General features: G+C 42.5%; 1 protein-coding gene across 1 annotated transcript in view; it reads left to right on the forward strand.

Annotated features, from left to right (window-relative positions):
* WDR64 (WD repeat domain 64) overlaps positions 1-25,555 on the forward strand; it is a 140,495-nt gene extending 114,940 nt beyond the window's left edge. Inside the window, exons 17-29 of the mRNA XM_030558349.1 lie at positions 277-369; positions 1,138-1,146; positions 2,209-2,293; positions 4,505-4,541; positions 5,719-5,870; positions 6,626-6,731; positions 9,190-9,251; positions 10,133-10,242; positions 11,144-11,332; positions 15,529-15,628; positions 22,644-22,724; positions 23,600-23,707; positions 25,448-25,555. Coding sequence (XP_030414209.1) covers positions 277-369; positions 1,138-1,146; positions 2,209-2,293; positions 4,505-4,541; positions 5,719-5,870; positions 6,626-6,731; positions 9,190-9,251; positions 10,133-10,242; positions 11,144-11,332; positions 15,529-15,628; positions 22,644-22,724; positions 23,600-23,707; positions 25,448-25,555 — 1,240 coding nt within the window. The remainder of the gene's footprint in view (positions 1-276; positions 370-1,137; positions 1,147-2,208; positions 2,294-4,504; positions 4,542-5,718; positions 5,871-6,625; positions 6,732-9,189; positions 9,252-10,132; positions 10,243-11,143; positions 11,333-15,528; positions 15,629-22,643; positions 22,725-23,599; positions 23,708-25,447) is intronic.
* The last annotated feature ends 653 nt before the right edge of the window (positions 25,556-26,208 follow it).

Genomic DNA, 26,208 nt, shown 5'->3' on the forward strand with positions numbered 1-26,208 from the left:
CAATGGCACAGCATATGCTAATCCTGCTCTGTGGGTTTAAAAAAAAAAAGTGCAGTCGTTTCTAAAGATGTCAAGCCAGAATAATTCATGAACAATAAACTGACTTTGCAAAATTATAAGTAGCTACTTACATGTCGCATAAGCCCCAGGAAACAAAAATTGTTTAATTCTTAAGAGTTTATGTATTTGTCTATAACTTTACCTAACAATCACTGTAATAAACATAAGAAGTGTTGAAGTGTGTGACAAATCCTGTACAAACCTCATTATTTGCAGGGATAAAACTTATCAGGCTGGTCAAAATGCTATCGCTCAAGTGTCTGGAGTCAATGCTGTGCTATTCCTTTTCCGGAGTGCTTTCTCTTTCAGGTAACTGAATTGCATGCACTGCATTATGAATTTTACTCTGTTAAATTGGCATAATTTTCCCACCACTCTTTTACCCCAGGATAACCTAGAGCTGAATTGAGCTGGATTAATTGGATTTGATTAATTTGAAAAATTGCTCCCTCTTCTGATTCCCTCTCTCCTCCCTCCCGGTGTCTCTTCCTTTCTTTTAAGCTGTCTTGTAGACTGCAAGCTCTTTGGAGCAGAGACTGTTTTTTATTGTTGTGATTTGTACAAACCTCAAGTCCTTAGTCAGGTTTTAACAAACAACACTAGTGGCAGGGCAGTATTCCTCAAAAATTTGTTATTGTTAATAATTAATTAATTAATGTATGCAGGACAGATGCTCGGTCACAAAGCCCATTTGTCTAGAGCAGAGGGCTGAGCATGTGTGCGTTTTCACAAGCGCGCATTTTCCAATGTACATTCATAGACACCTAGCAGCCTTAAGGACTTAATTTGAATTAAATACTTATGCAGTATTAAGGATTTAAGCAATTAAGCAGCTTTATGCCCCCTTGAATCTGTAGAATGATTTGTGGTCTTGTGTCATTTTAAATCCTTAAAGCATCTTGCACACTTACTACACCTAAATGTGCCATAACCATTTAATAAATGTTAATCAGACTTTCAGTCTTAAACAATAACATGTGGCTCTTTCTTTTCAAAGAGACCCAGGTAAATTAAATTAAACGCAGTGATTAGTTTCATAGTTTGCATTTTTTATGTCAGGAAATATTCTTACTATAGAAAGGTGAGGCTCTTGCAATGACATTGAATCATACGTGTTTTGCATAGGTTGTATTTTCTATTACTGTTTCTGATTAAATGGAAGCTTATTATTATTATACACACACACACACACACACACAAAATACATTAAAATAACATTTGCTAAGCTTGCAAAGTGAAGCACTCAAAGGCTAGGAAATGCCAGAATTAAGGAGGCACCTTTGTGCATATTATGATCGTCTTTAATTACATGATCACATACCACTTGTTCCACGGGATCCCTGCCTCATTCAGTGCACAGGATGGATGGAAGGATTCACTATTTTGTTGTATCCCCATTGTTCAAAGTGTGGCCCGAGCCTTATTTATTGCACACTATCAAACCCTGCTCTGAAGACAAGAATATTCATTTCCTCATGGATTTTTCTGTAGTGCTCATGAGTATTTCACAGACACAATTATTTTCATAACATCTTTGTGAAATGACAGGGTATTATTATTTTTATTTTCTGGATGATAATTGATATACAGAAATATTAAGGTCAAAAGTATCCACTAATTTTGGGTGTTCAATTTGAGACAACTAGCATCTGATTTTTCAGAGTCCTTAGCATTGTTATGTGTTCAAAGGACAGCTCCCATATTAATTTCAACTGCAACTGTGAGTGCTCAGCACTTCTGCAAATGAGACCCAACAGTCTCAAATTGGGCATCCAGAAAATTAGGAACGCACAATTAGTGACCACCTGTGAAATGTTCAATTCAAGTGACTTTCCCAGCATTATACAGGAACTCTATGGCACAGACAGGGATAGAATCCAATTCTCTGGGGCAGCATTTAACTGCCTTAACCGTAAGACCCTCCTTTCTCTTTCTTGCAGTTCCCTGCTCACATGCTTAGGTTACTTTCTAACATTTTTGAAAACTTAATCCACCTAATGGAGATACTGCTTCCTCCGTCTCTTCCCCCCTCCCCATAGCACTGGCTTAATATTAACTATAGATCTCTAATATAATCTCTGATAATGTCAGTAGTCACCCATATTTCATTATGTGCCATCAGCCATATCTCTGGATTTTTTCCCTTAGTCTCTCCTCCTCCACCACTTCATCCCTTGCAAGTGATATGATGGCCACACAGGGTGTAGAAGGAAGCCACTTGAGTCTAAACAAGGTATGTTGGATGCTTTGGTTTCCACTTCACCCAAGCTAAATTTCTATGTAGCAGCTAAAAACAACCAGAGAATCCAGTGGTTTGAGAAGCTCAATGTTCTGCCATGCAGAGGCCCCATGCTCCACAGATGTCTGATTCATTTTGCTTCCCAGACTAGAAGGCAAGCACAGCACAAAGATGGAAATGAAGATGGGATTTGGGAGTGTGCGTCATTCAGCAGCTTGCTGCTGGTACATGGAGTGACTAATATCAAAGGTTTTGTATGATGCATATCACCAGCATTTCCTGCTTTGATGGGGAACGGTACAGGGCACAAAATGGGAACATTGGGATTCTCTAGAATGAAATGTGAACACTGAAGCCACATCTGTATGGTAGGAAAACTAACAAGGGTGCCATGAATAACTCTGGGATATTTAAAGTACTTCCTTGTAAGGGCATATTTTTGAAATCTACTAGGTAGATTTCAATATATAGATAAGAGTATTTTCATTAGAGCTAACTTGGTGATTTTGTGGTACTTTTGCCCTGCCTTTTCCTGCCAGAGGAATAGTGCCAGAGCTGCAGAGCCTGGAATGAAAAGGTGCAATGTGGAAGAAAGTGGGGACAAATTCTCAGATCAGGACTCAGGAGTTTTAAAAAAATTGCTACAGTCTCATAATTTTTCTCAGGCTCTGTTTTTCTCAACTCCGTACATACGTTTTTAAATTTCCAAATAGGCATATGCATAATTTTGATCCGCACACTTGAGTGAAGCCATTGAGGTACTAAAAGTAGAGAAATAACAGGTTGTGGTTGTCAAATGTGTCCCAAGGAGCTAGCATGTGAAGATACACAGGCCAGTACATATTTACTAGACTGAGGAGGCTGGTCCTCTTCATCTATAACCTCTGAAGCATCCTGTGCTTCTTAGTCTCCCTCCTGACTTATTGAAATCTTCCACTCCCTCCTACAGATCCTGCCTAACAAGTGGGCCCACCCCACCATAGCCCTTGGAGACCCTTCAGTGAGTTCACATCTCTGTACAGTAGGACCTCAGAATTACAAACACTTTTTGGAAATGGCGGTGGTTCGTAACTCTGAAATGTTTGTAACTGAACAAAATGTTATGCTTGCTCTTTCAAAAGTTTACAACTGAACACTGACTTAATACAGCTTTGAAATTTTACTATGAAGAAGAAAAATGTTGCTTTCCCTTTATTTTATTTTTTTAGTAGTTTACATTTAACACAGTACTGTACTGCATTTACCTTTTTTGTCTCCGCTGCTGCGTAATTGCGCACTTCCAGTTCCAAATGAGGTGTATGGTCAGTTTGTAACTCTGATGTTCATAACTCTGAGGTTCTACTGTAGTTTACAGAGTGACCCATACAGATGGACACAGAATGAAGATTGGAGGCAACCCACTTGTCCAGCACCTCCAACCATGTGGTTGAGGCCATGTGAAAGTACTGATTTTAGAGTGAAAAGCCACACACATAATTCCAACAGGACTTTGTGTTAGGAGTGAGGTTAAGATACAGTTGAAAGCAGTGCTTGAGAGCAGTAGCAGACAGAATTTGGCTGAAGTCTTCAAAAAGAGGCGTTTGTTTGCTGAAATGGGGCTACACGTGGGTAAGCTTTGCAACTTTGCTATTTTACCCATTTTTGCTCAAGGCAATGACAAGAGCTAGTGAGTAGGTCTGCAAAGGCCCCTAACTCCCATTCATCTGTGCTTTTGGAAAATCTCCCTCATGCAGGGCCGGCTCCAGGACCCAGCGTGCCAAGCGCGTGCTTGGGGAGGCATGCCGCATGGGGCACTCTGCCGGTTGCCGAGAGGGCGGCAGGCGGCTCCAGTGGACCGGGCCACGTCTGTGGGAGATCTACCGGAGCCACAGGACCGGCAAGCAGCAGAGTGCCCCCCATGGCATGCCGCCATGCTTGGGGCGGCAGAATGGCTAGGGCCAGCCCTGCCCCCATGGATTTATATTCTGTGTGTTTGTCCATTCATTATCCAAGAAAGGAATTAACTTAGTGTAGACCCTTCTTAGAAGCTGGGACAATATAAGTGAGAAGTTCCACATAAGCCTCTGAGGGAATTAGTTCATTCCTTAAATAATGACAGTCTAGAGAACTGTTTCTCCGGTCATGTCAAGGTCCAGTACTATGTATATGCTCTTCTGCTTTCAATTTTCTGGCTCAATTTCTGTTTTATAAATCTTGGTTTTTTAGGAAGATGTAAACAATGGAGAGTCTTCAGCAACAGTAGGTATGGAATGTGTTGCTCTTTATACTAGAAGATTTCTTGGATGGTTGGGGAGGACAGGATATTTAAACCTGGGGAAAGAAAAACCCATTTTTCATACAGTCTGCCTGTTGTCAGAGAAGCTTTAAGGAGATGTTTCAAGGTATCAGCTAAAGCAAATAAAAATCCCAGCTGCTCATCCACTTGGAAGGCAGCTGGGGCAGATAATGAGAGACTGAGGGACGGAAATATAATCAGCATGCAGATGACACAGCTAGGAGTCTTTTCTTGAATCTGGACAGCAAATTGTGATCCCTAGTGGCAGGCCAAGCATGGGATTGAAGCAGCATCCAAACAGAATGGAATTGACGCTGAAACCAGAATTTGACTAGAGTCATTATTGATGGTCCTGTTAGGCAGGTGTCCCTGTCAACAGAATGGACACTGAGTTATTTCACGTAGACCACTGGTGACACTCAGTACCCACATGCGTCAGGTTTGAGCTAGTGACCTAGAGGTAAAAGCAAATGGACCCTTAAAATAAAGCTCTTGGTTCATGCACATATCTTTAGAAATAGAGAACAAAGGGGGAAATATAGAATGCCAAAATGTCAAATGCTTAGGAGACAGATGGGCTTTGCACAGGGATTGTTGGTATTTTTAAGAAGGATGGAATTCTCTCCCTGAGTCTGCAGAATATCAGCAGCACCACTCCCTGGGCTATATCTGCAGCCTCATGGCTGAGCTAGTGGCCAATGCCACAATCCTACACTTCTACTCCCTGGAAGACTCTGATCAGTGAATCTGCACTTTTGCAGGTCCCCTGGTCATATCCCTTCCCTGCCCTGCCCCGACAGTTAGAGATGCAGCAGAACACTTCCGGGAGGCACACAAGGGGAGCACAGGCCCTCTATGCAGCCTCTCTGAAATCTGCCCCCCATGCTGTGAAAAGGCCTCTTCGCACCTGTGCAGAAATGATGCAGTTTGGCACAGGAAGTGTCACGAGAATACTTCCTAAGCAATGCGTCTCCAAGTTCTCCCAATGGCTCCTTGCTAGTATTTATGAAATATTTTCGAAGGGGCCTTGAAGTTTTCTTTTGTCAAAGTTAATGATTTTCTTAGCATTGTGCCATTGCTTTGTGTTCAAAGAAAGAACTGTAAGAACTATGGCAAGAAGATAATAGGGTCAATTATGTTCCAGAAAGGGAAGAGACAACCAACGAGAAGGATGTGCAACCCTCTGACACCAAAAAATCAGCCTCTGGCTTCTCCAGAAACATAGCTGGACATATATGCTCACCAATACTGGCATCTGCTCATGAAAATGGCTGTGTCTATCTATGGACTATTGAGGTAATGTATTTGATTGCATTTTTGGAGGGGGTGGGGTTGAAAGAAGAAAATGCTCCACATCTTCAGCATCCTGCTCTCTCCTAATATATGAAGTTATAGGAGTTTTTTTTTTCACTGATCATTATTTCTATGAACACAATTTAGTGCTGCTTTAACAGCTGTAGCAAAGGGAAAGGCAGAGGGGAAAAGGAGGAAAATCATGGCTTAGAATGATTGTAGTGACAACTGTCTGAAAAGGTATGTAACTCCCTTGGGGTCTATCCTTTACCCACCTCCTCTGCCTTTTGAGACAGTGTGGTGGGCAAGGCAGAGTCTGCGGCTCCAATTATAAGAGGAAATCTGCCCTGTCAACTGACTCTTTCTTTGAAAAATAATGTAGCAATAATGGGCGGTGCAACTGTATAAATGAGTAGAGGGTCAGGTATGACTTGCATGTTGTGCAATCTGGTTAATGTCAATATGAGTTACAAGACCAGGAATAGTTTGCTTCTAGGTGGTTAAATTAAGACATATTATCAAAAGGTTTTAGGGACTTCAGTGGTTTTAATTAAGTGTGATACTGAACCCTCCAGGTATAACAAAGCAGCTCAATGTGTTATTGGTATAAAATCTGACTAATATGGTTTGTTATTTACTTAATGCATGAAAAATCAAAGCAACAGAAAACATTGCATCATGTTAACATGATAAAATTTCTGTTGCTTTGATTTTTGTGTGGATAAAGTGTAGAGGAAAGCCGACCTTATTTGTTTTAGGGAGATTTACTCAGACAAGTTTTGCCCTTCACAAAGCACCCTGCAATTCCTCTGACTGCTCTGTGCACTGATATCTCTGCTAAAATGCTTTTAGCAGCCACCAAGGGTAAGTGACCGCTTCTCAATCACAGTTCTCCTGTCTCTTCGTAGCGGTTGAAAAAGATTATCATGAAAACATGCTGGGAATGTGGCAATGAAAGGCCAAAACAAAACTGCATTAAAAATCAAGGAAAGGGGATCTACGGGAGTAAGGAATGCAGGTTAAAGCCAGAAGCTAACAACACTTTCAGTACGGAGGCTACTTTCAAGAGCCATATTTCCTTTACACAAAGAATTCCCATATATTTACCATCTAAATTCCCTCATTTTAAACTAAGGGCAAAGATTAACAATAAGAATAAGCAAAAGTCCCACATTCTCCATAACCAATGGTGGCTCCAGGCACCAGCACTCCAAGCGCGTGCCTGGGGAGGCAAGCCGCAGAGGGTGCCCTGTCAGTCCCTGTGAGGGCAGCAGTCAGGCAGCCTTTGGCGGCATGCCTGAGGGAGGTCTGCTGGTCCCATGGATTTGGCAGCAACTCGGTGGCGGGGACGCCGAAGCCACGGGACCAAAGGACCTCCTGCAGGTGAGCCGCTGAAGGCTGCCTCACTGCCGTGCTTGGGGTGGCAAAAAAGCTAGAGCCGCCCCTGTCCATAACCGGCCGCTGCAACTAAAAGCAAATTGGCTGCTGTTGTTGCACACAGACAGAGGTAGTTCATGGACAGTGAAAAGTTCAGTATACAACAATGACCTCTCTTTCATAAATACACAGCAGAATGAGGGGAAAAAGCATTACTGATGCCTCTGCTGGCAGTCCTTTCTCTGATCATTAATTTAATGTTTAGTGAACCTCAAAAGGTTGAAGGTGGCTTTCATTTGGCAAAACATGCAAAAGTTTGGTTGCTTATCTGAAGCTTATCTAAACCTCTTCAAACTTTGTGACTCTTTGTGTCTTCAAACTTGGCCTGAAAATCTTCTTTGTCTCCATCTGTCTTATGAGACATCAGGTACTTATATTTCTGTTTCTGCTGGAAATCCCATGAGAACAGAGTTTCTCACAGTAATTCCACACTTCCTGTCTGTGCTGGGCAGAAGTGAGATGGAAAAAGCTTTTCCAGGCCTTTCAGAATGTAACAATGGTTTGAGGTTGACACCAAGGGTGCATTGCATTGCATTGCAACAGGGTATGGGGTAGTTTGTGTGGACATGGCCACCCTAGTTGTACTCTAGCTAGCTTGCTAAAAATAGACGTGAAGACTCCATGGACTTCAGCACTAGCCATGCAAACAAATGTGCACCCAGGGAGGTCAGGTGGGTTTGTGCAACTCATGTTGAAGTCCACACCTGTAGCATCCTCACTTCTATTTTTGCTGAGCCAGCTAGAGTACAGCAGGCATGGGTATGTCTACATGAGCTTCAAATCATACCCCTGGTTGCAATGTAGACATACCCAAAAATGGACAGTGGTTCAAGGGAAAGCTTTCTCTCTAATCAACTATCCCATATTGCACAGGACAGCAAGGAGTTTTTTGACTATTCATGGAGGAATATTCCGTGCTACTGTCATACCACCTTTCTCCTGCATTTGATGCTTTCCCCTTTTGTCCACCTGCTTGCATGTTACTGGCTGCAGATTCTAAGTGGCTGCATGAGGTTTTCCTACCGGTTCTGCTCAGTGTGAGTCCTGCACTCCCCTCCCTTCTCCCCAGTGCTGACACCCATTGCTATATTGCCCGGACAGCTTCTGTTAGCCCACCTGCTGCTATCTCCTCCCCTTTCATCCTTCCCCACTAGAGCTGCCCATATTTCTCTCTGCCCAAGTGTACAGTTCTAGAGACTAGGTCTGCCACGGGTGGTGGTTGTGACTACCCAGAAGCCTCCTAGTGGGAGTGCAACAAAGGGGAGTTTTCAATGGTGATGGAGGAACTGGAACATGGGAGGAAAACTGGAGCAAGGAGCAGTGGAAGGACACTATACCAAGGTAAATGTTCCCATTTCAGTGGTCAGTCTCCCTCATCTTGAACTGTGTATCCCACATGAGTGCACTAGAAACGCATGAGATATTTTCTTTTTCATTATGCATATGATTAATCAAACTCTACCCAGTTTGTCATTTTAAAATGAAAAATGTCACCCCTATGAAACTCCCTCATATTTGGTCTATGCTGTAGCTAACTCTGCTTAGTAGGTGACCATCTTTGTGTGTTTGTAATTATTTAAAATTCTTAGATGCTTTTAACAAACAGTTACATGTATGCTGTTAATGTGACATTCTTCATAAATAGGCTGGAGATCAGTATTCCATCGTAACATGTGGACTAACATTTTCTCCTTTGTTTGCTAATGAAATAGTTAAATGACATTTACATTATCCTAAAAACTAACTTTCAGTGCCCAGACCATTGGCTTCCTTCTGCCTTGTCCTTACCCAGAACACTTGGTAGCATATCTAGCAACAGAGGACACCTATAAAGAGGTTTGAACCTCTTTTGAAATGATTCTGTTTTGTTTTTTTTTAAACACAGAAGGGCATATTATGCGCTGGAATACTGGCTCATTCCTGGAAGATCCACAAGATGAAAATAAGGTGAGAATGAAAAATCATTGTTCCACCTGAATAACTTGCCATTCACATATGACAGGTAGAGAAAAATGGAATCGTACGTCACCATCCTGAGACAAGTTCAGTCCACCATCTACAAAGAGTAAGCCTGTACTTTTGGTCTGAATTGTCTATTTCAGACTGAGAACAACATTAAGAACAAAAGTAAAATGTCCCTGGCATAACTCCATTGTGTTCAGTGGAGTTACACTAGGGATGAATTTAGCCTAGTGTCTTCATGCACACTGCCTTCAGCTTGTTCTATCATAACCTTACAGAGGTGGAAGTAAGCCGGAACGCCATGCCGGACCTGACCGGCTTCCCCAGGCTGGCGATTTAAAAGTTCCATGGCTCCCCGCACCGGCCAGAGCCCCTGGCCCTTTAAATCCCCTTGGGAGCCCTGCTGCCACTACCCCGGGGCTCCGGCACCTGGGCTCGGGCGGCGCTTTAAAGGACCAGGGGTCCAGCTGTTGCGGGGAGCCCCGGGCCTTTTAAATCATCGCCAGAGCCCTGGTGCTGCTACCCTTTAAATCTCCTCTGAGTTCTGGTGCTCCCAGCCACCTCTGCAACTGGTAGCTCCAGGGGTGATTTAAAGGCCCTGGGTCTCCCAGCCACAGCCTCGGGGCTTTAAATCTTGATTTAAAGGCCCCGCCTCTTCTGGTTGAGGCTCCGCCCCTGCCCAGGACTCAAGCATACAGATATGTCCTTTAACTTCCTTTCACCCCTGTAACCTCACTTCTTTAGAGTCTGAATATAGCCTGCTTCATAAGGACGCTGTGGTGGTAATAATGTTAGAGTACATAGTGGACTGAAATGTGGTCAGCGATGGTTTTTGTTTGGTTGGTTTTTTGCTTTCCTCCTCTTAGCAAATAAAGCAGCAGCTCTGCTGGCGAGCTCATTCCACCAAAGTGGTCAGCCTATTCTACGAGGAGGAGAAAAACTTGGTAGTGACAGCCTCTGTGGATGGTTCTGTCAGGTACAGACATGGCTAATGTTTGTTATTGATTTAGCTTATGGATTCTCTTTTCCCAGATCTCCCCTTTTTGCCTGACTTTTGTCTAGCTGAGAACTGAAATAACTTTAGATATCTGTTTTGGTGAGGAAAAAATCAGTTCTGCATGTGCACAGCTTAGCTTTAGACATAATGCATCCACTCTTCCCCCCACCACCAAAGCTCTCAGATACTTTTATTTGTATTTATTTAGTTTGAACCCCACCAGTCTCACAAAACGTGCAGAGATGGACAGCCAAGTTTTTCTTCAAGTGTGTGAAATTGAGCACATAAAGAAAGGCCCTATTGTTCTGGAAATGAGCTCCTTTTTGGATCCAATTTTAACTTTGTGCAGGTGCTTGTCAAATTAATATGCCAGGTTATTTTGCCCTATATGTGATATCTTGCAGATTAAACCATTGCAATTTCCTGGATAAAGAACAATGTTTTATAGCCCCTTATGCAGTTTGCTCTTAACAAAAAAGTAAACTTCAAGTTTCTGAAACAAATCAACAAATCTAGGAAATTTGACTTCTAAAAATCTGTTTGGTGGTGGCGGCATCTCTCTACAGAGACAGTTGAGGTTGTTTGAAGTGCGTTAACTCTTCATACTTTCACATTTTTAAATTTAATTTTAGCCTTGGCACTGAATGTCTTGGTTTTTAAGTATTATTTTTTATAATTAAAACATTCTTCTAAGGTTTTTCTACCCTTAATTTACTTAATTTGCTATGTACTCTCAACCTTAACTCTGATATTGTCTTACAACTAGTCTACTACAGTAGTCAGGGGTTATTGAATTACATAATATTGTTCTAAAGGCATTTCACTTTCTTTCAGTTTCTAAATTTACCCACTTTTCCCATCTCTCCTTCTGCACCTCTAGGCTCTGGCATGCACCAACCGGACACTATGTTGGTTACTTTGGACAGCGCAGGGTGTTTGAATTATCAGAATCCAGTGATTTGATTTTGCCCTGTGATGTTAATGAATTTCCCATTATAATCAAAGAAGACAGCAAGTACATGGAAAAGAAGCAGAAGTTTGAATATCCTCTAATACTGGACAGGAAGAAGTAAGCTCATAAACACTTATTTACATGTGCATTGGGGACTATTAACAAACACATCACACTTTTAGAAATTTTTTCTTCTGAGGATGTGTACTCTGCAAACAAGTTTTACAATACTCCATGAGTTAGACTATATCCCCATTTTACAGAGGAGTAAACTAAGGCACAGTGGTTAAGTGACTTACTCAAAGTCATATAGCAAGTGGCAGAGCCAGGACTGGAGCCCTGGAATTCTAACTACTAATTCTCTGCTGTGATAATTAGATAATCACTAAAGTTAATCAGAATGTATGTATTTAATGTACACTCTTGTCAAGTTTGGGAAATTGTTTCCCTCTTACTGACTGAACCTTCTAAAAAACAGTTTCAAGATAAAACTTTTTCTTACCTGATCTCAACACAAAGATGAAGCCTTCTAAAAGTTAAAGCAAAACCAGCTTAATTGTTGAGGAATGGAGATGTAGAATAAAAATGCATTTTTCCTGTATTTCTGGTGTGTGTGCTCATAATTCAAAGCTGGGAGCTTCAAAGTGGGCATGAATGTTATGGTTTCAGAGTAGCAGCGGTGTTAGTCTGTATCCACAAAAAGAACAGGAGTACTTGTGGCACCTTAGAGACTAACAAAGTTATTTCAGCATAAACTTTCGTGGGCTATAGCCCACTTCTTCAGACGCATAGGTTAGCTGCAGGGTTAAAAATAGCACTGCAGACATTCAGACTTAGACCCAACACCTTCCCCTCACTGGGTTTCAGAATCCGGGTTCCAGCCTGAACCCAAAATGTCTAAACTATTTGTAGCCCCACAAGCTCAAGTCAATTGACCCAAGCTCTAAAACTTGGCGCTGCAGGTTTTTGTTTGCAGTGTAGACCTGTAGTACTAGATGAGGTTAGAGTGGCCAGTTGATATAACACCATGTAGACAGAGTACACTGCAGTAATTAGATTGATGTGAATTAACTACTGCAAGTAAATTATTACATGGCTAGCCTATTTTTGTTTGCAAATATTTCTCCAAAGACTTTATTTTTGGCATATTTTTCCCTATTTGTAATAGCTGAAATAGCTTATGCATGGAAATTAAAGCATTTTGTGTCTTGTCGGTCACTTAATCCATATGTATTATTTCTGCTTCCTTATTGTATAATTACTCTTCCTCATTTATTATGCTAATGTTTTAAAAGTTTCAAATAGTGAATTGAGATAACGATATCCAAACAAGGAATAGATGTTTCTCAAATGTTCATACACATAAAAAGGGTCCAAACATGATTGAACCGAACAGATGTTCAGAATTCAAATAAACATTTGCGAACACTGGCCCAGATTCCCAGCTGGTGTAAGTAGCCAGGGCTCCATTGACGTACTGAAGAATTTCAGTGAGTAGCATTCTGTGTAAATTTGCTTCAACTCTTCTCAACAGTGGAACAACAGGATGTAGATCCTTAGCTGGTATAAATCAACATGGCTGCATTAATTGTAAATGAGGCTAAGTTGATACACTAGTTGAGGATCTAGCCCTACTTGTTTTCACCTTATAACTTGGGTTGAGGCCCACCTAGTCTGGCAACCAGTTGAATCATCAAAAAAAAGCTCTGCATTGCCATGCTGTGATGGGATGTACAAACCCCATACTGAACAACAAGGAGTTAAGGGATTATTTTAGGCTCAGCCAGGCCCTGCCCTGCCACACCTGCAGCAAATGCTCCATCTGATGGAGAAATTAAAAGGAAGGGAACTAGCTCATTTGGGTAGCAGGAGTTCAGGTGAGCAGACCCACAGCCCCAGCTGAGCTGAGGAAGGGCGGACCCACCCCAGAGATAACCAGAGAGGGAAGTATCCTGTGGACCTCGGACTTTGGGAACCTCCTTTACTTATTGTGGTTTGGGTTCCCCCCCAGGGGAAAGTCTTGGACTAAGCTGACCCCAGGAAGTGGACAACAGGAAGAGGCCCAAGGAGAAGAGTCTTAAGCAGCCTTGGTTGCCAGATTACTGGTAGCTCAAAGGGCCCTGGGTCAGAGCCCAGAGAAGTGGGAGAGCCTGGGGCTCCCCTCCCCACAATCCCCTTGGCAGTCAGGAGTTGCAGCCATAACCACTAGACCAGGGGTCAGCAATTTATGGCATGCGTGCCAAAGACGGCATGCGAGCCAATTTTTAATGGCACACTGGAACCTGCCGGGACTCCAGCATGCCATTAAAAATCCTGCCCAGCCCGGCCCGCTCTCCTCTGCCCGCCTCTGTGGGGCAGGGAGCAGAAGCATAGCTGTGCACACGGGGTGGGCAAATAGTCCCACTCTCCCAGCACGGCAAGCTGCGGGGTCCACACTCCCAGGCTGGAGCGCCAGGCGGAGCACAGCAAGCTTCCGGCCCCTCCCCTACCTTCTCCCCTCCCCTGGAGCCCTGCCGCCGCGGGGCAGCGTTTCTGGCTATGTGTGGAGCCTCAAGATAAAGGGCACAGGGCTGGGGGGGTTGGATAAGGGGGTGGGGGCCATCAGGGGACAGAGAGCAAGGTGGGTTGGATGAGGGGGTGGGATCCGGGGGGGATGGCTAGGGATGCGGGTCTCTGGAGGGGGCGGTCAGGGAGCAGGGGGGGTTGGATAAGGGGTGGGGACAGTCAAGGGACAGGGAGCAGGATGGGTTGGATGGGGGGGATCCTGGGGGGCAGTTGGGGTGGGGGAATTGGATGGGGCATGGGAGTCCCAGAGTTTGTGAGGGGGAAGGGGGTGAATAGGAGTCAGGGGATCGGGAGCAAGGAAGGTCCTGGGGTGGCAGTTGGGTGGGGGGGTCTCTGGAGGGGGTGGTCAGGGGACAAGGAGCTGGGGAGGTTGTATGAGTTGGGAGTTCTGGGGGTCCTGTCAGGAGGCAGTGGTGTGGAGATGGGTTGGGGCAAGCAGGGAGTGGGGGAGGGTTGGATGGGTTAGGAGTTCTGGGGGTTCTGTCAGGGGGCGGGGAGCAGTTGGATGGGGCATAGGAGTCCTGGGGGTCTGTCTGGGGATGGGGGTGTGGATAAGGGTCAGGGCAGGTAAGGGGACAGGTAGGGGGTAGGGTCCAGTCCAGGGACAAGGAACAGAGAGACTTAGATAGAGGGTGGGGTCCTGGGGGGCAGTTGGGGGCAGGGGTCCCAGGAGGGATAGTCAGGGGACAAGGAGCAGCGAGGCTGGGAGTTCTTAGGGGGATAGTCACCCAACCCTCTCCCCTGAGACCTGCCCCCTGGGCACCTCCCCACACCACGCCCTCTGTCCTGAGCCCCGCACACCCCCCAGGCCCCTGCCCTCAGCCCTGTACCTCCCTCATACATACCAGCCCTCTGTTTGACTCCTTCATCCCCCTCCCACAACCCTAGCCTTGACTCCGGCACCCCCAGTCATACCTGGCCCTCCCTCTGCCCTGACACCTCCAGCCCCCAGCCCTGACTCCACCCCTCTGTCCCCAGCCCTCTGAGTCCTGGCTGCCAGCCCCGCACAGCCTGCTGCTGGTCTGGGGTTCTGGCTGCTGGACCCTTGCCAGCTGGGGTCCCAGCCGCAGGCCTCGCTCAGCCTGCTGCCAGCCTAGGTGAACAGAACCCCAGACCAGCAGCGGGCTGAGCAGGCCAGCAGCATAAGATCAACATTTTAATTTCATTTTAAATGAAGCTTCTTAAACATTTTGAAAACCTTGTTTATTTTACAATACAACACTAGTTTAGTAATATAATATATAGACTTAGAGAGAGAGACTTTCTGAAAAACATTAAAATGTATTACTGGCATGCGAGACCTTAAATTAGAGTGAATAAATGAAGTCTCGGCACACCACTTCTGAAAGGTTGCCGACCCTTGCGCTAGACCATGATCCTGCAAGAGAGGACCATTACCCATGCTTAGAACCTGGCATATTGTCACTATGTTCTAGATGGAAAGTAATGTTGAGTCATTATGACACAATGAATTGGAGTTTAGTCCTGATAATTACTGATCCATAGATAAACATACCAGCCTGAAGATGGCAAATACATAGTGAAAGAAAATTAATCCCACCTAGATTGGTGAAGTGTTAACTAAGTAACATCTTGTGACATTTATCAAGCACCTACATTAAATTTTATTCTGCCAAGATACATAATGAAATTCAAAGTAATTGTATTTCTATGCTAATTGTGTGATACTACATGTTGCCCTCTGTTTATAGACATCAGGTTTTTTCCTTCCTATCTCTTGCGAACAGGTGGAAGTCATTGACCAAATCATCCTTACTTTTAAAAAAGCCTAGACCCTTTGAAGTGGATCAGGATTTCAAGTTTTTCAAAGCTCTAGCTTCTCCTAAGGTAGGTGAAGAAACTTGGTCAGTTTGTATTTCTTTTATGCAATATTCTGGTAGATGTTTACATTTGGAAAATAGTCCAAAACAAATATCAGAGGCCTGTTCTGTAGAAAAGAATAGAAATAATCAAAGGGGTTTGTGCAAACTGTTGGGTTTCAATTCACACAGTTTCACATTTCCAAGTGATCCAATCTGAGAGATACTAGGTTGAACTTTCCTAGTTTGTATCAAAACCATATAAAACATGGTTCCAGTGCAAACCCTGTGAAATTTGAAGTTTTGTAGGGCTTTGATACAAACTAAGGAAGTTCAACTGAGTGCAAACCCTGGGGCACGTGGATCCATGTTCACATCGCACTTCCCATCAGTACCCGGGGACACTAATGATCCAACCAGTGGCCCAAATTTGGTGATAAATCTTGGTCACGTGTCACATGAGGCACGTTGCGCGTATGCTAAGAAGAAGTTCAACCCTAAATATCACAGATTTGCTTGAAAGGTAGATGAGAGTGCTGGCAAATCTCTTTGTATGTCTGGTCTTTGTTTCAAGGTTTTAATTAACTCTAAAATCTGGAGAGTTTGTGTCAGTTTAAATTTCACTGTGAACATTTTGCACAACTCTAGCTGAGTGGGAGTGCAATATACTTGCTCCTCTATCTGGCTTGGTACATGGCACCTTTGGGTCAGATTTTCTCCTCTCCCTGCAAGGTGTATTGGAAAGGCAAAAACCAAAAACCAAAAAGAGCCTGTCCAGTGAGAACAAGTGGCCTTTTTCTATGTGAGCTCCCCTCTACTCCTCCATGAAGTGGCATTCCTGTCCTCCAGTGACAGAATGGCTGAGAGAAGCAAGCTGGAGTGTGGACTTCCTGATATCCTCCTGAAATTCCTGATATTGTGTCCCCATCTGTACAGTCAGCCATTATCTTAATGTGGTCAACAGAACTGATATAATTATCTACCAGAGCTGCCTCTGGCAGACCAAAAATCTTTCTGGCAACTACGGCAGCAGAATGTGAGAGTCTCATGCCCCCAAGGCAGATTGTCTGGGACAAGACAGCACTATTGTTCATGGTCAGCTACTCCACTCTTCCTGCCCCTTGTGTAATAAGGATGGGGTGAAGATGATATGCTCCTCTTTGATGCATGTCCCCCTACATTGACAGCCAGCATCTCCTTTCTCCTGATCCTTGTTCACTGAGATTCTAAAAGTGGCATGGTTGGGTCTTACTCCTCCTGGCCTCATAACATGAGTGTGTGGCTTACTTCAGGGTATGACAACCATGTGGTTGAGGTATTCTGCCATTTAACCCCAAAGGCTGCCAAATATTCTTCCCCTTAAGCTAAGTTGGTCATGGACTCCAGATACCATTTTTCTCTATTGCCTGCTATTACATCAAAGGGAACAGATGTGGCTTTTGTGGGACAGTTCAATGCTCCCTACAAAGCGAGGAACTATTGGTGATTAGAACCTAAATCTATTGTACAGCAGCTTTAGGTGCAGTAGAGGGGGAGAGCAAAGTGAAAAGAATATACTGGATAATACTGAGGGCATATAACATTAAAATATACTGTATTACTGAAGTGAACTCAATGGCTGAATAGAATGTGGGACAACTCAACAGGTGTGTGCTCTGCTGACTTCTGATTTGCATTTTAGCTTGTGACTTGTACTACTTAACTTGGTAATATTGAAAAAGATGATTGGGCTGAGAGGCCATATCATCATGTAAGAGGAGACTGCTCTTGTCTTCAGTTACTTTTTTTAATTCATGGATACCTCTGAAAGTGTTGACATGATCTTGCTTATTCTATAGGGGACCATGTAAATACATCTCACCATATTTGCATATTCTTCAAGGTGTGTGTGAGTTCCTAGAGGTCTGCAAAGGCACTTTCAGATCACATGTATGCACCTTAATGAATTAACATTAATTCTGTGATGCTATAAGTGCTGAAGCTAAGAAGTCTAGAAGTCAAACCTGAGATATATGGGAAGAAATTAATGAGAGGTTTTTTTTAATTCTGAGGATGTGAATTCTCTTAAACTATAACAATTGCATGTGCACTTACATTATCTACCAGAGGATGCTATAAAAAAGGGTTACTATAAAATTTAATTAGGGACGTCCTTTAAAATGCAATTTGATTTTGCAGAAAACTCATATTTCAGCATTTTATGAAACCTGACAGTTATTTCATTTTTAGATATATTTTTCCCTATTGCATGATCATAAATTGTGTTCCTAGTGGGAAATCAGTACTATATCATGTAAGGCTATTGACCTCCACTGTCAAATACATGGACTCTAATAACCTAGGTAGGTTTTGCAGTCATATTTTTGCATGGATGAATTATCAAAGTACATCCAACATTTGCACAAATTTGGCCTTTCCATCAACATACAGCATAAATGTCATTTTGTTCCATCTATTTTTTTTTCTGCTAGGCAGCTGAAGAGTGAAGTGTTGTATGCTCAAAGAGAGAGTTCCCACCTGACTCCTCTGAAATGGAACTGTCAGTTGGGAGTGGAGTCCCCAGGGAGTTCCCATGGTGACTGGGGTTAGAACTCAGCCCTCCTTTAGCAACATCCCCCAAGCAACACATACTCTTAAAACTGACTTTAAAATATTTTTTTACATTGAGATTATACCCTCTTTAGAATATTTATGTTTGTATAAAGAATGCCTGAAGGGTTTTGAAAAATCAGTTTTAAAAAAAACTTTTGCAATATCCGGAATGGCATGTCTGTTTTTCTCAAGTTCCAGGTGTTCATGAGGCATTGGAGTTAAGTACAGAATCACAGAATCATAGACTTTAAGGTCAGAAGGGACCAGTATGATCATCTAGTCTGACCTCCTGCACAATGCAGGCCACAGAATCTCACCCACCCACTCCTATATCAAACCTGTCTGAGCCATTGAAGTCCTCAAATCATGGTTTAAAGACTTCAAGCTGCAGAGAATCTTCCAGCAAATGACCCATGCCCTACGCTGCAAAGGAAGCGGAAAAACCGCCAGGGCCTCTGCCAACCTGCCCTGGAGGAAAATTCCTTCCTGACCCCAAATATGGCAATCTGCTAACCCCTGAGCATGTGGGCAAGACTCACCAGCCAGACACCCAGGAACAAATTCTCTGTAGTAACTCAGATCCCACCCCATCTAACATCCTATCACAGGCCATTGGGCATATTTACTACTAATGGTCAAAGACCAATTAATTGCCAAAATTGGGCTATCCTATTATACCATCCCCTCCCATAAACTTATCAAGCTTAGTCTTGAAGCCAGATATGTCTTTTGCCTCCACTACTTCCCTTGGAAGGCTGTTCCAGAACTTCACTCCTCTGATGGTTAGAAACCTTCATCTAATTTCAAGTCTAAATTTCCTGATGGCCAGTTTATATCCATTTGTTCTTGTGTCCACATTGGTACTGAGCTTAAATAATTCCTCTCCTTCCCTGGTATTTATTCCCGATATATTTATAGAGAGAAATCATAGCTCCCCTAAGTCTTCTTTCGGTTAGGCTAAACAAGCCAAGCTCTTTGAGTCTCCTTTCATAAGACAGGTTTTCCATTCCTCGGATCATCCCAGTAGCCCTTCTCTGTACCTGTTCCAGTTTGGAATTCATCCTTCTTAAACATGGGAGACCAGAACTGCACACAGTATTCCAGATGAGGTCTCACCAGTGCCTTATATAACAGTACTAACACCTCCTTATCTCTACTGGAAATACCTCGCCTGATGCATCCCAAGACCACAATAACTTTTTTCATGGCCATATCACATAGGTGGCTCATAGTCACCCTGTGATCAATCAGTACTCCAAGGTTCTTCTCCTCTTCTGTTACTTCCAACTGATGCATCCCCAGTTTATAACAATAATTCATGTTATTAATCTCTAAATGCATGACCTTACACTTTTCACTATTAAATTTCATCCTATTACTATTACTCCAGTTTACAAGGTCATCCAGATCTTCTTGTATGATATCCCGGTTCTTCTCTGTATTGGCAATACCTCCCAGCTTTGTATCATCCGCAAACTTTATTAGCACATTCCCACTTTTTGGGCCAAGGTCAGTAATAAAAAGATTAAATAAGATTGGTCCCCAAACCAGTCCCTGAGGAACTCCACTAATAAACTCCTGACAGTTCACCTTTCAATACAACCCGTTGTAGTCTCCCCTTTAACCAGTTCCCTATCCACCTTTTCAATTTTCATATTGATCCCCATCTTTTCAAATTTAGCTAATAATTCCCCATGTGGAACCATATCAAATGCCTTACTGAAATCGAGGTACACTGCATTTCCTTTGTCTAAAAAATGTGTTACCTTCTCAAAGAAGGAGATTAGGTTGATTTGGCACGATCTACCTTTTGTAAAACCATGTTGTATTTTGGCCCAATTACCATTGACCTCAATGTTCTTAACTACTTTTGCTTTCAGAAATTTTGCCAAGACCTTGCATACTACAGATGTCAAACTAGCAGGCCTGTAATTGCCCGGATCACCTTTTTTCCCCCTTTCTTAAAGATAGGAACTATGTTAGCAATTCTCCAGTCATATGGTACAACCCCTGAGTTTACAGATTCATTAAAAATTCTTGCTAATGGGCTTGCAATTTCATGTGCCAGTTCCTTTAATATTCTTGGATGAAGATTATATGGGCCCCCCAATTTAGTCCCATTAAGCTGTTCAAGTTTGGCTTCTACCTTGGATGTGGTAATAGCTACCTCCATATCCTCATTCCTATTTGTCATCCTATCATTATCCCTAAGCTCCTCATTAAAGACTGAGGCAAAGTATTTGTTTAGATATTGGGCCATGCCTAGATTATCCTTAACCTGCATTCCATCCTCAGTGTTTAGTGGTCCCACTTCTTCTTTCTTGGTTTTCTTCTTATTTACATGGTATAGAACTTTTTACTATTGGTATTAATTCCCTTTGCAAAGTCCAACTCTACATGGCTTTTGGCCTTTCTCACTTTATCCCTACATAGTCTGACCTCAGTAAGGTAGCTTTCCTTGCTGATCACTCCCATCTTCTATTCCTTGTAGGCTTTCTGCTTTTTTTTAATCACCTCTCTGAGATGCTTTGTCTACAACTCCTGCCTATGAATTTTTTCCCCTTTCTTGGGATGCAGGCTTCTGATAGTATCTGCAACTTTGACTTGAAGTAATGCCAGGCCTCCTCCACCTTTAGATCCCCGAGTTCTTTAGTCCAATCTACTAACAAATTTCCTTAATTTTTTTAAGTTAGTCCTTTTGAAATCAAAAACCCTAGTCACAGAGCTATTTTTGTTTATCCCTCCATTTAGTTTAAACTGAATTAGCTCATGATCGCTCAAACCCAGGTTGTCCCCTACAACCATTTCTTCTATGAGGTCCTCACTGCTCACCAAAACCAAATATAAAATGGCATCCCCTCTTGTTGGTTCAGCAACTACTTGGTGAAGGAATCCATCAGCTATTGCATCTAGGAAAATCTGACACCTATTACTATTACTAGCACTTGTCCTCCAGTCTCTATTTGGGAAGTTAAAGTCTCCCATGATCACACAATTCCCATTAGTATTTACTTCATTAAAAAGGTCTCTATCCATATCCAAATCAGATCCCGGCGGTCTTTAGCACTCCCCAACCACTATCTCAGGGGAGACTCTAGTAGCTTTCTTCCCCAATGTGATTTTTGTCCAGACAGACTCTGTCTTATCCATTCCATCTCTTCTTACTTCTTTACCGTTAACCTCATCGATACACAATGTTATTCCACCACCTCTGCCTTTATTTCTGTCTTTCCTAAACAGCACATAGCCTTCAATACCTGTACTCCAGTCATGACTACTATTCCACTCTGTTTCTGTTATCCCTATAATATCCAGTTTCACTTCCTGCACCAGTAACTCTAGTTCCTCCATTTTGTAACCTAGGCTCCTCGCATTGGTGTACAAACATCTTAATTCTTGCTGTTTGGTCTCACTCACATTCTTTACCCAATTAGGCATAGACTTTCTACTGCCAGTATCACCTATTAGAATTGTATCTACAGTACCCTTCCTCCGTATGTCCATTCTCCTACCCACGGCTGTATCCTTTCTTACTTTGTTTTCTTCCCTCTCAATGTTAAAATCTGGCATGGAGATCACCTGGACATCTCCCAACCATCTCCCCTCAATTCCTAGTTTAAAGCTCTCTTGATCAGTTGTGCCACCCTCCATCCTAGACGTCTATTTTCCTTCCTACTCAGGTGAAGTCCATCCTGAGAGAACAGTCCTCTGTCCATGAATGCCTCCTAGTGGCCATACATCCCAAAGCCCTCCTTATAGCACCACTAACTGAGCCATCTGTTGATCACCATAATCTTGTTACACCTTTTTGTTGTCCTTCTCTAGGAACAGGCAGAATCCCACTGAAGATCACCTGAGCCTCGATTTCCTTAAGTGTTTTCCCCAGCCTGCCAAAGTCTCCCTTGACACGTTCCAGCAAGAATCTAGCCATATCATTCATTCCTACATGAAGGACAATCAGCGGATTCTTTCCCGCTCCCATTAGGATCCTCTTCAGCCTCAGATTCACATCCCATATCTTAGCACCGGGCAGACAGCACACCCTTCTGTTCTCTGGATCAGCTCTAGTTACAGGCCTGTCTATTCTTCTCACTAAGGAGTCCCCAATCATGTAGATCTGCCTAAAAGTTCTCTCTCCCTCACCCCTGGGCCCCCCCCCCTCATTGGCTCAGCTCAGCTCTCGACCCAGTTAGGTCAACTCTCCATTCGCTATAAAACAAGCAGAACCCCATCCCCCAATTTTTGGACAAAAACCTCCCAGGCCATTTTTATATATGGAAAAGAAACAAAACTGGACACAAAACCAACTTGTAGATGTGATTTTTTTTTCTTTAATAATATGGAGTGAATGTTATCTATGCAGATTTATGGAAACTCCAATAGATGCTATCTCTACTATCTTACTGTTGCCTGTAACTGGAAATATGTTGACTCTGTTTTCTATTTTTAAGGTTAATAGACAACCTTTGGAAAGTTTCAAGTCAGGAAACAAAGAGGCTGGTGTTGTGTTTGGGTCTATACCTATATACAGGGTAAGTTCAAGTTAATCTGCTTTTATACCTCAAGCATTGTCATTGATATAGCAAAAATTGTTAAAAATAGAAAACTTTTAAAATCACAAACCCCCTGCCTTACTCTTATAAACTGTCTGCTTCTCAATTTAATTTCTTTTGACTTCGCTTGAATTACTCCCTATCCATCTCCATTCAACGGTAGTTAGCATGATAACAGGGCGCCTCCTGTGAAGACTGATCAAAAGACCATTCTGCAAGGTGAGTCTTTCAGCCTTGTACTTCTCTTATCAAAGCTCATGACCTTAAATTTATGCTTAATCTCTTTTCTTTCAACAAGCCCAAAGATCATTGTTTCTATTTGCACAAGGCATTGGGCAATATATGCTAATACCATGTCCCACTGAGCATACAAATGCTAAGCCTGCATGGGACTTTTCATTCCAGTTTAATTGGCTTACTAATTTATATAAACAACTGCATTAGCGATACAGGTCCAAATACTAATCAGTCACATAGCTGTACATCTGCCCCCAACTGATGGGAGGGCATTCAGAGAGCTGGTGAAGAGCATTCAGCTGACCTGGCACACATGATGATTTTCCACATCCAGCTAATGTGCTTTGGAAATTTGCACCCTGCTTTCTCAGAGAAAGAAAAAATAATACCAGGGGGGACTGATTCTGAACTCCTTTTCAATGAATTGGGAGAAATTGAGCTGAAGTCAAGAGATATCCATTGGATTTTTATGACAGTGTGAGATCAGAATCAGATGTTATTGGTTCAGTGAGCTAAGAGTCTCAGAAACACTTTAGTGGCTGTTAGTTATCAATACAAACTGGTGTGCTCATAGGAGGCTATTCTGTAACATCACTGCTCTAAATTACTTTTCAAAGGTTCTCAGTATAACAAGTCACAAACCTCTTCACCAGTTGGGGTCAAAAGAGAAGCAAGACTCAGTTGACACTATCTTCAAAAGGATTAAACATCATACACTTTATGAGGTAAGTAGATTAGCAATTTCTTCACTTTAGCCCCAGAATGTTTGCCCATCCTTATTGTTACATAAATTTCTTTCCTCCTTCCATTCAATTGATGTGAATACACAGAGATCAATTTTTTGCTACCTGAAATTAGAAATAGGTCTGACCATGACTGATACAAGCTTGTCCAAAGTGTAAGGGCATTTAGATCTGGGGATTTGTGTTAGGCACATTTATCCCAGAAATATTTAATGTAACATCCCATCATCTCCAGTTGTGTTCCATAATGCCATGTCAGGCTGCACCCTTTCTGATATATCAGCTCCATATGAAACAATCAGATTACCTAACAAAGCAAAAAATGAATGGGTGGGAGTAGAAGAGAGAAAAGCTTTAAGAGTTAAAGATAAATAATTTACCATACATACTGCAAATCAAACCCAATAAAGCCAATCAGTTGTTGCTGGGGATACCATGTATACCTGCTGGACAACAGGTATTTCTCCTTCTGTTTAGAGAGAAGCCCAAACCAGAACCCTAAAATCTGCACTCTCAAGTGGTTCATATTCAAACACATGGATCCAAATCCATCCTTATGGTTTCAGATCTGCACTGGAACCCAAACTGATCAAGAAGGGCAAGTTTTCATTTGCTGTTTGAAATGCTACTCAAAGTGGCAGAAATCATGGGATCACCCAATCTCTCTTATATCTTTATATTTGGAGAGAAGTAAACATTAACATCACTAAACAGTTTATCTAAAAACTACTTTTTTTCTCAGAAATGATCCATACCTGGAACAACAACTTCTTCCCCCTCCTCCATGAGCTAACATACTAAAAATGAAAGTGTAGACACAGCAGGGAGAGCAATTGGAGGGGTTAGATACCCTGAGTACATATCTAGTGTTTCAGATGGGATTGTACTTGGGTGACTAGCCTATCCTGCTGCTTGTGCCGCTGTAGCTACACTTCTATTTTTAACATGTTCGTTCAATCAGAGGTAGCACTGGCATGTCTACCCGAACTGGCAATTACACCACCAGCTCAGACATACCCTATGATTGGCAGGACTTGGCCTTTCCCACTCTGACTCCTAAAGCCCCCTCTTCCTAGAGCAGACAACTTCTGAAATTGCAGGCGTTTAATCCCCATGAGCTCGTGGCCCTTTCTAGGTTTCCACTTTGAATGAGGTAATCGGGGGTCCACACTCAGCACCTGGAACTCCTGTTGAAATCATTGGAAGTTCTGCATGTGAGAATTGGCACATAATGTATTTATTTATCAGCAAGCTTTTGGGACCAGTTCTAATGACGTTCAAGTCAATGGCAATACTTTCTTTAAGTTAAACGGGAGCAGGATCCAGGACTATTATCATGGCTGTGATTAAAGATGCATGTGTTAAAATTTGGGCTGAACTTGTTGGTGACACCCAGGAGATGTCACAGAATGTAGTTTATAATATGCAAATAGCACAGAAAATTAAGTTGAACAGGTATTGAAATAAACATCATGATATGTCCTAGAAAAAACAGTGGAACAAATATTCAAAAGGAAATCTAACTCTTATTTTGTTTCCTCCTAAGTCAGAGTGGAGAACTTCCAAAAAGTCATTTTAAAATTTAGTTTTTCTACCATGTCTGATTAATATTTTCTCAATAAGAAATATTTCCAGTAGAGTGTAGAGCTGTACAGAGCTCACTCAGCACATACACTAGCAAGGGTTAACATGTGCAGCTAAATGCTCTGCTTTGTCTTACAGCCATCACGTTTATCCAAGAGAAGAAGTGCAAAAAATAGCCAGGTTCCGGCAGCAAATTTGGTCCAGTCCTTTGTCCCCTCCATTTCCTTCCAAGGTGTCAAACTCTAAAAACTGCCACTGCTGTTATCAAAAATAAACCTTGATATCACTGCAAATCATATGTAGTCAAACAAATGGTTACTGGTAAGCAGACAAGCACAGACTCTGTGTCCAACTTCTTTATTTCCAGTGCTCCAGCAATATTGTGTTAATTTATGTATCAGTAGCTCCTGTTGTCACATCATGCCCCATATTCTTCATAGAAATATGCTTATTATATGAATTTGACATAACTAAAATGTATTTTATGCAAAATGGGTCATGTAAGTTACCATTGGAAAGGTTATGATTTACTGAATATGATTATCCTATTTGTATGCATGTATCATTTCTGTATCTGAAGTTAGGAATATTAGTTCTGTATCAATTGCAAAAGTGTTTGCATCTGGGGGACATGCACCAGACAGTAGGCAATCAGCCTGAATGGGCCATTGGGAGAACAAGAAGATTTTTGAGGATACTAATCTCCCTCTCTCCTGAGAGGTTTCCTGGGTTGCTGCTTTGACATCGCAGAGTCATGTGATCATATCATCTAATACTGGATTCCATCTTGGACTACTGGTATTTTCCACTAGGATGGGGTGGGGGTTGGACTGGGAAACAAAAGATTCCCGCCATATGTAAATCCTGTTTAAGGCTGGGAAGTGAGTCAATCAAGATTG

Source organism: Gopherus evgoodei, chromosome 3 (genome assembly GCF_007399415.2).
Source record: "Gopherus evgoodei ecotype Sinaloan lineage chromosome 3, rGopEvg1_v1.p, whole genome shotgun sequence".
Classification (NCBI taxonomy): Eukaryota; Metazoa; Chordata; order Testudines; family Testudinidae; genus Gopherus; species Gopherus evgoodei.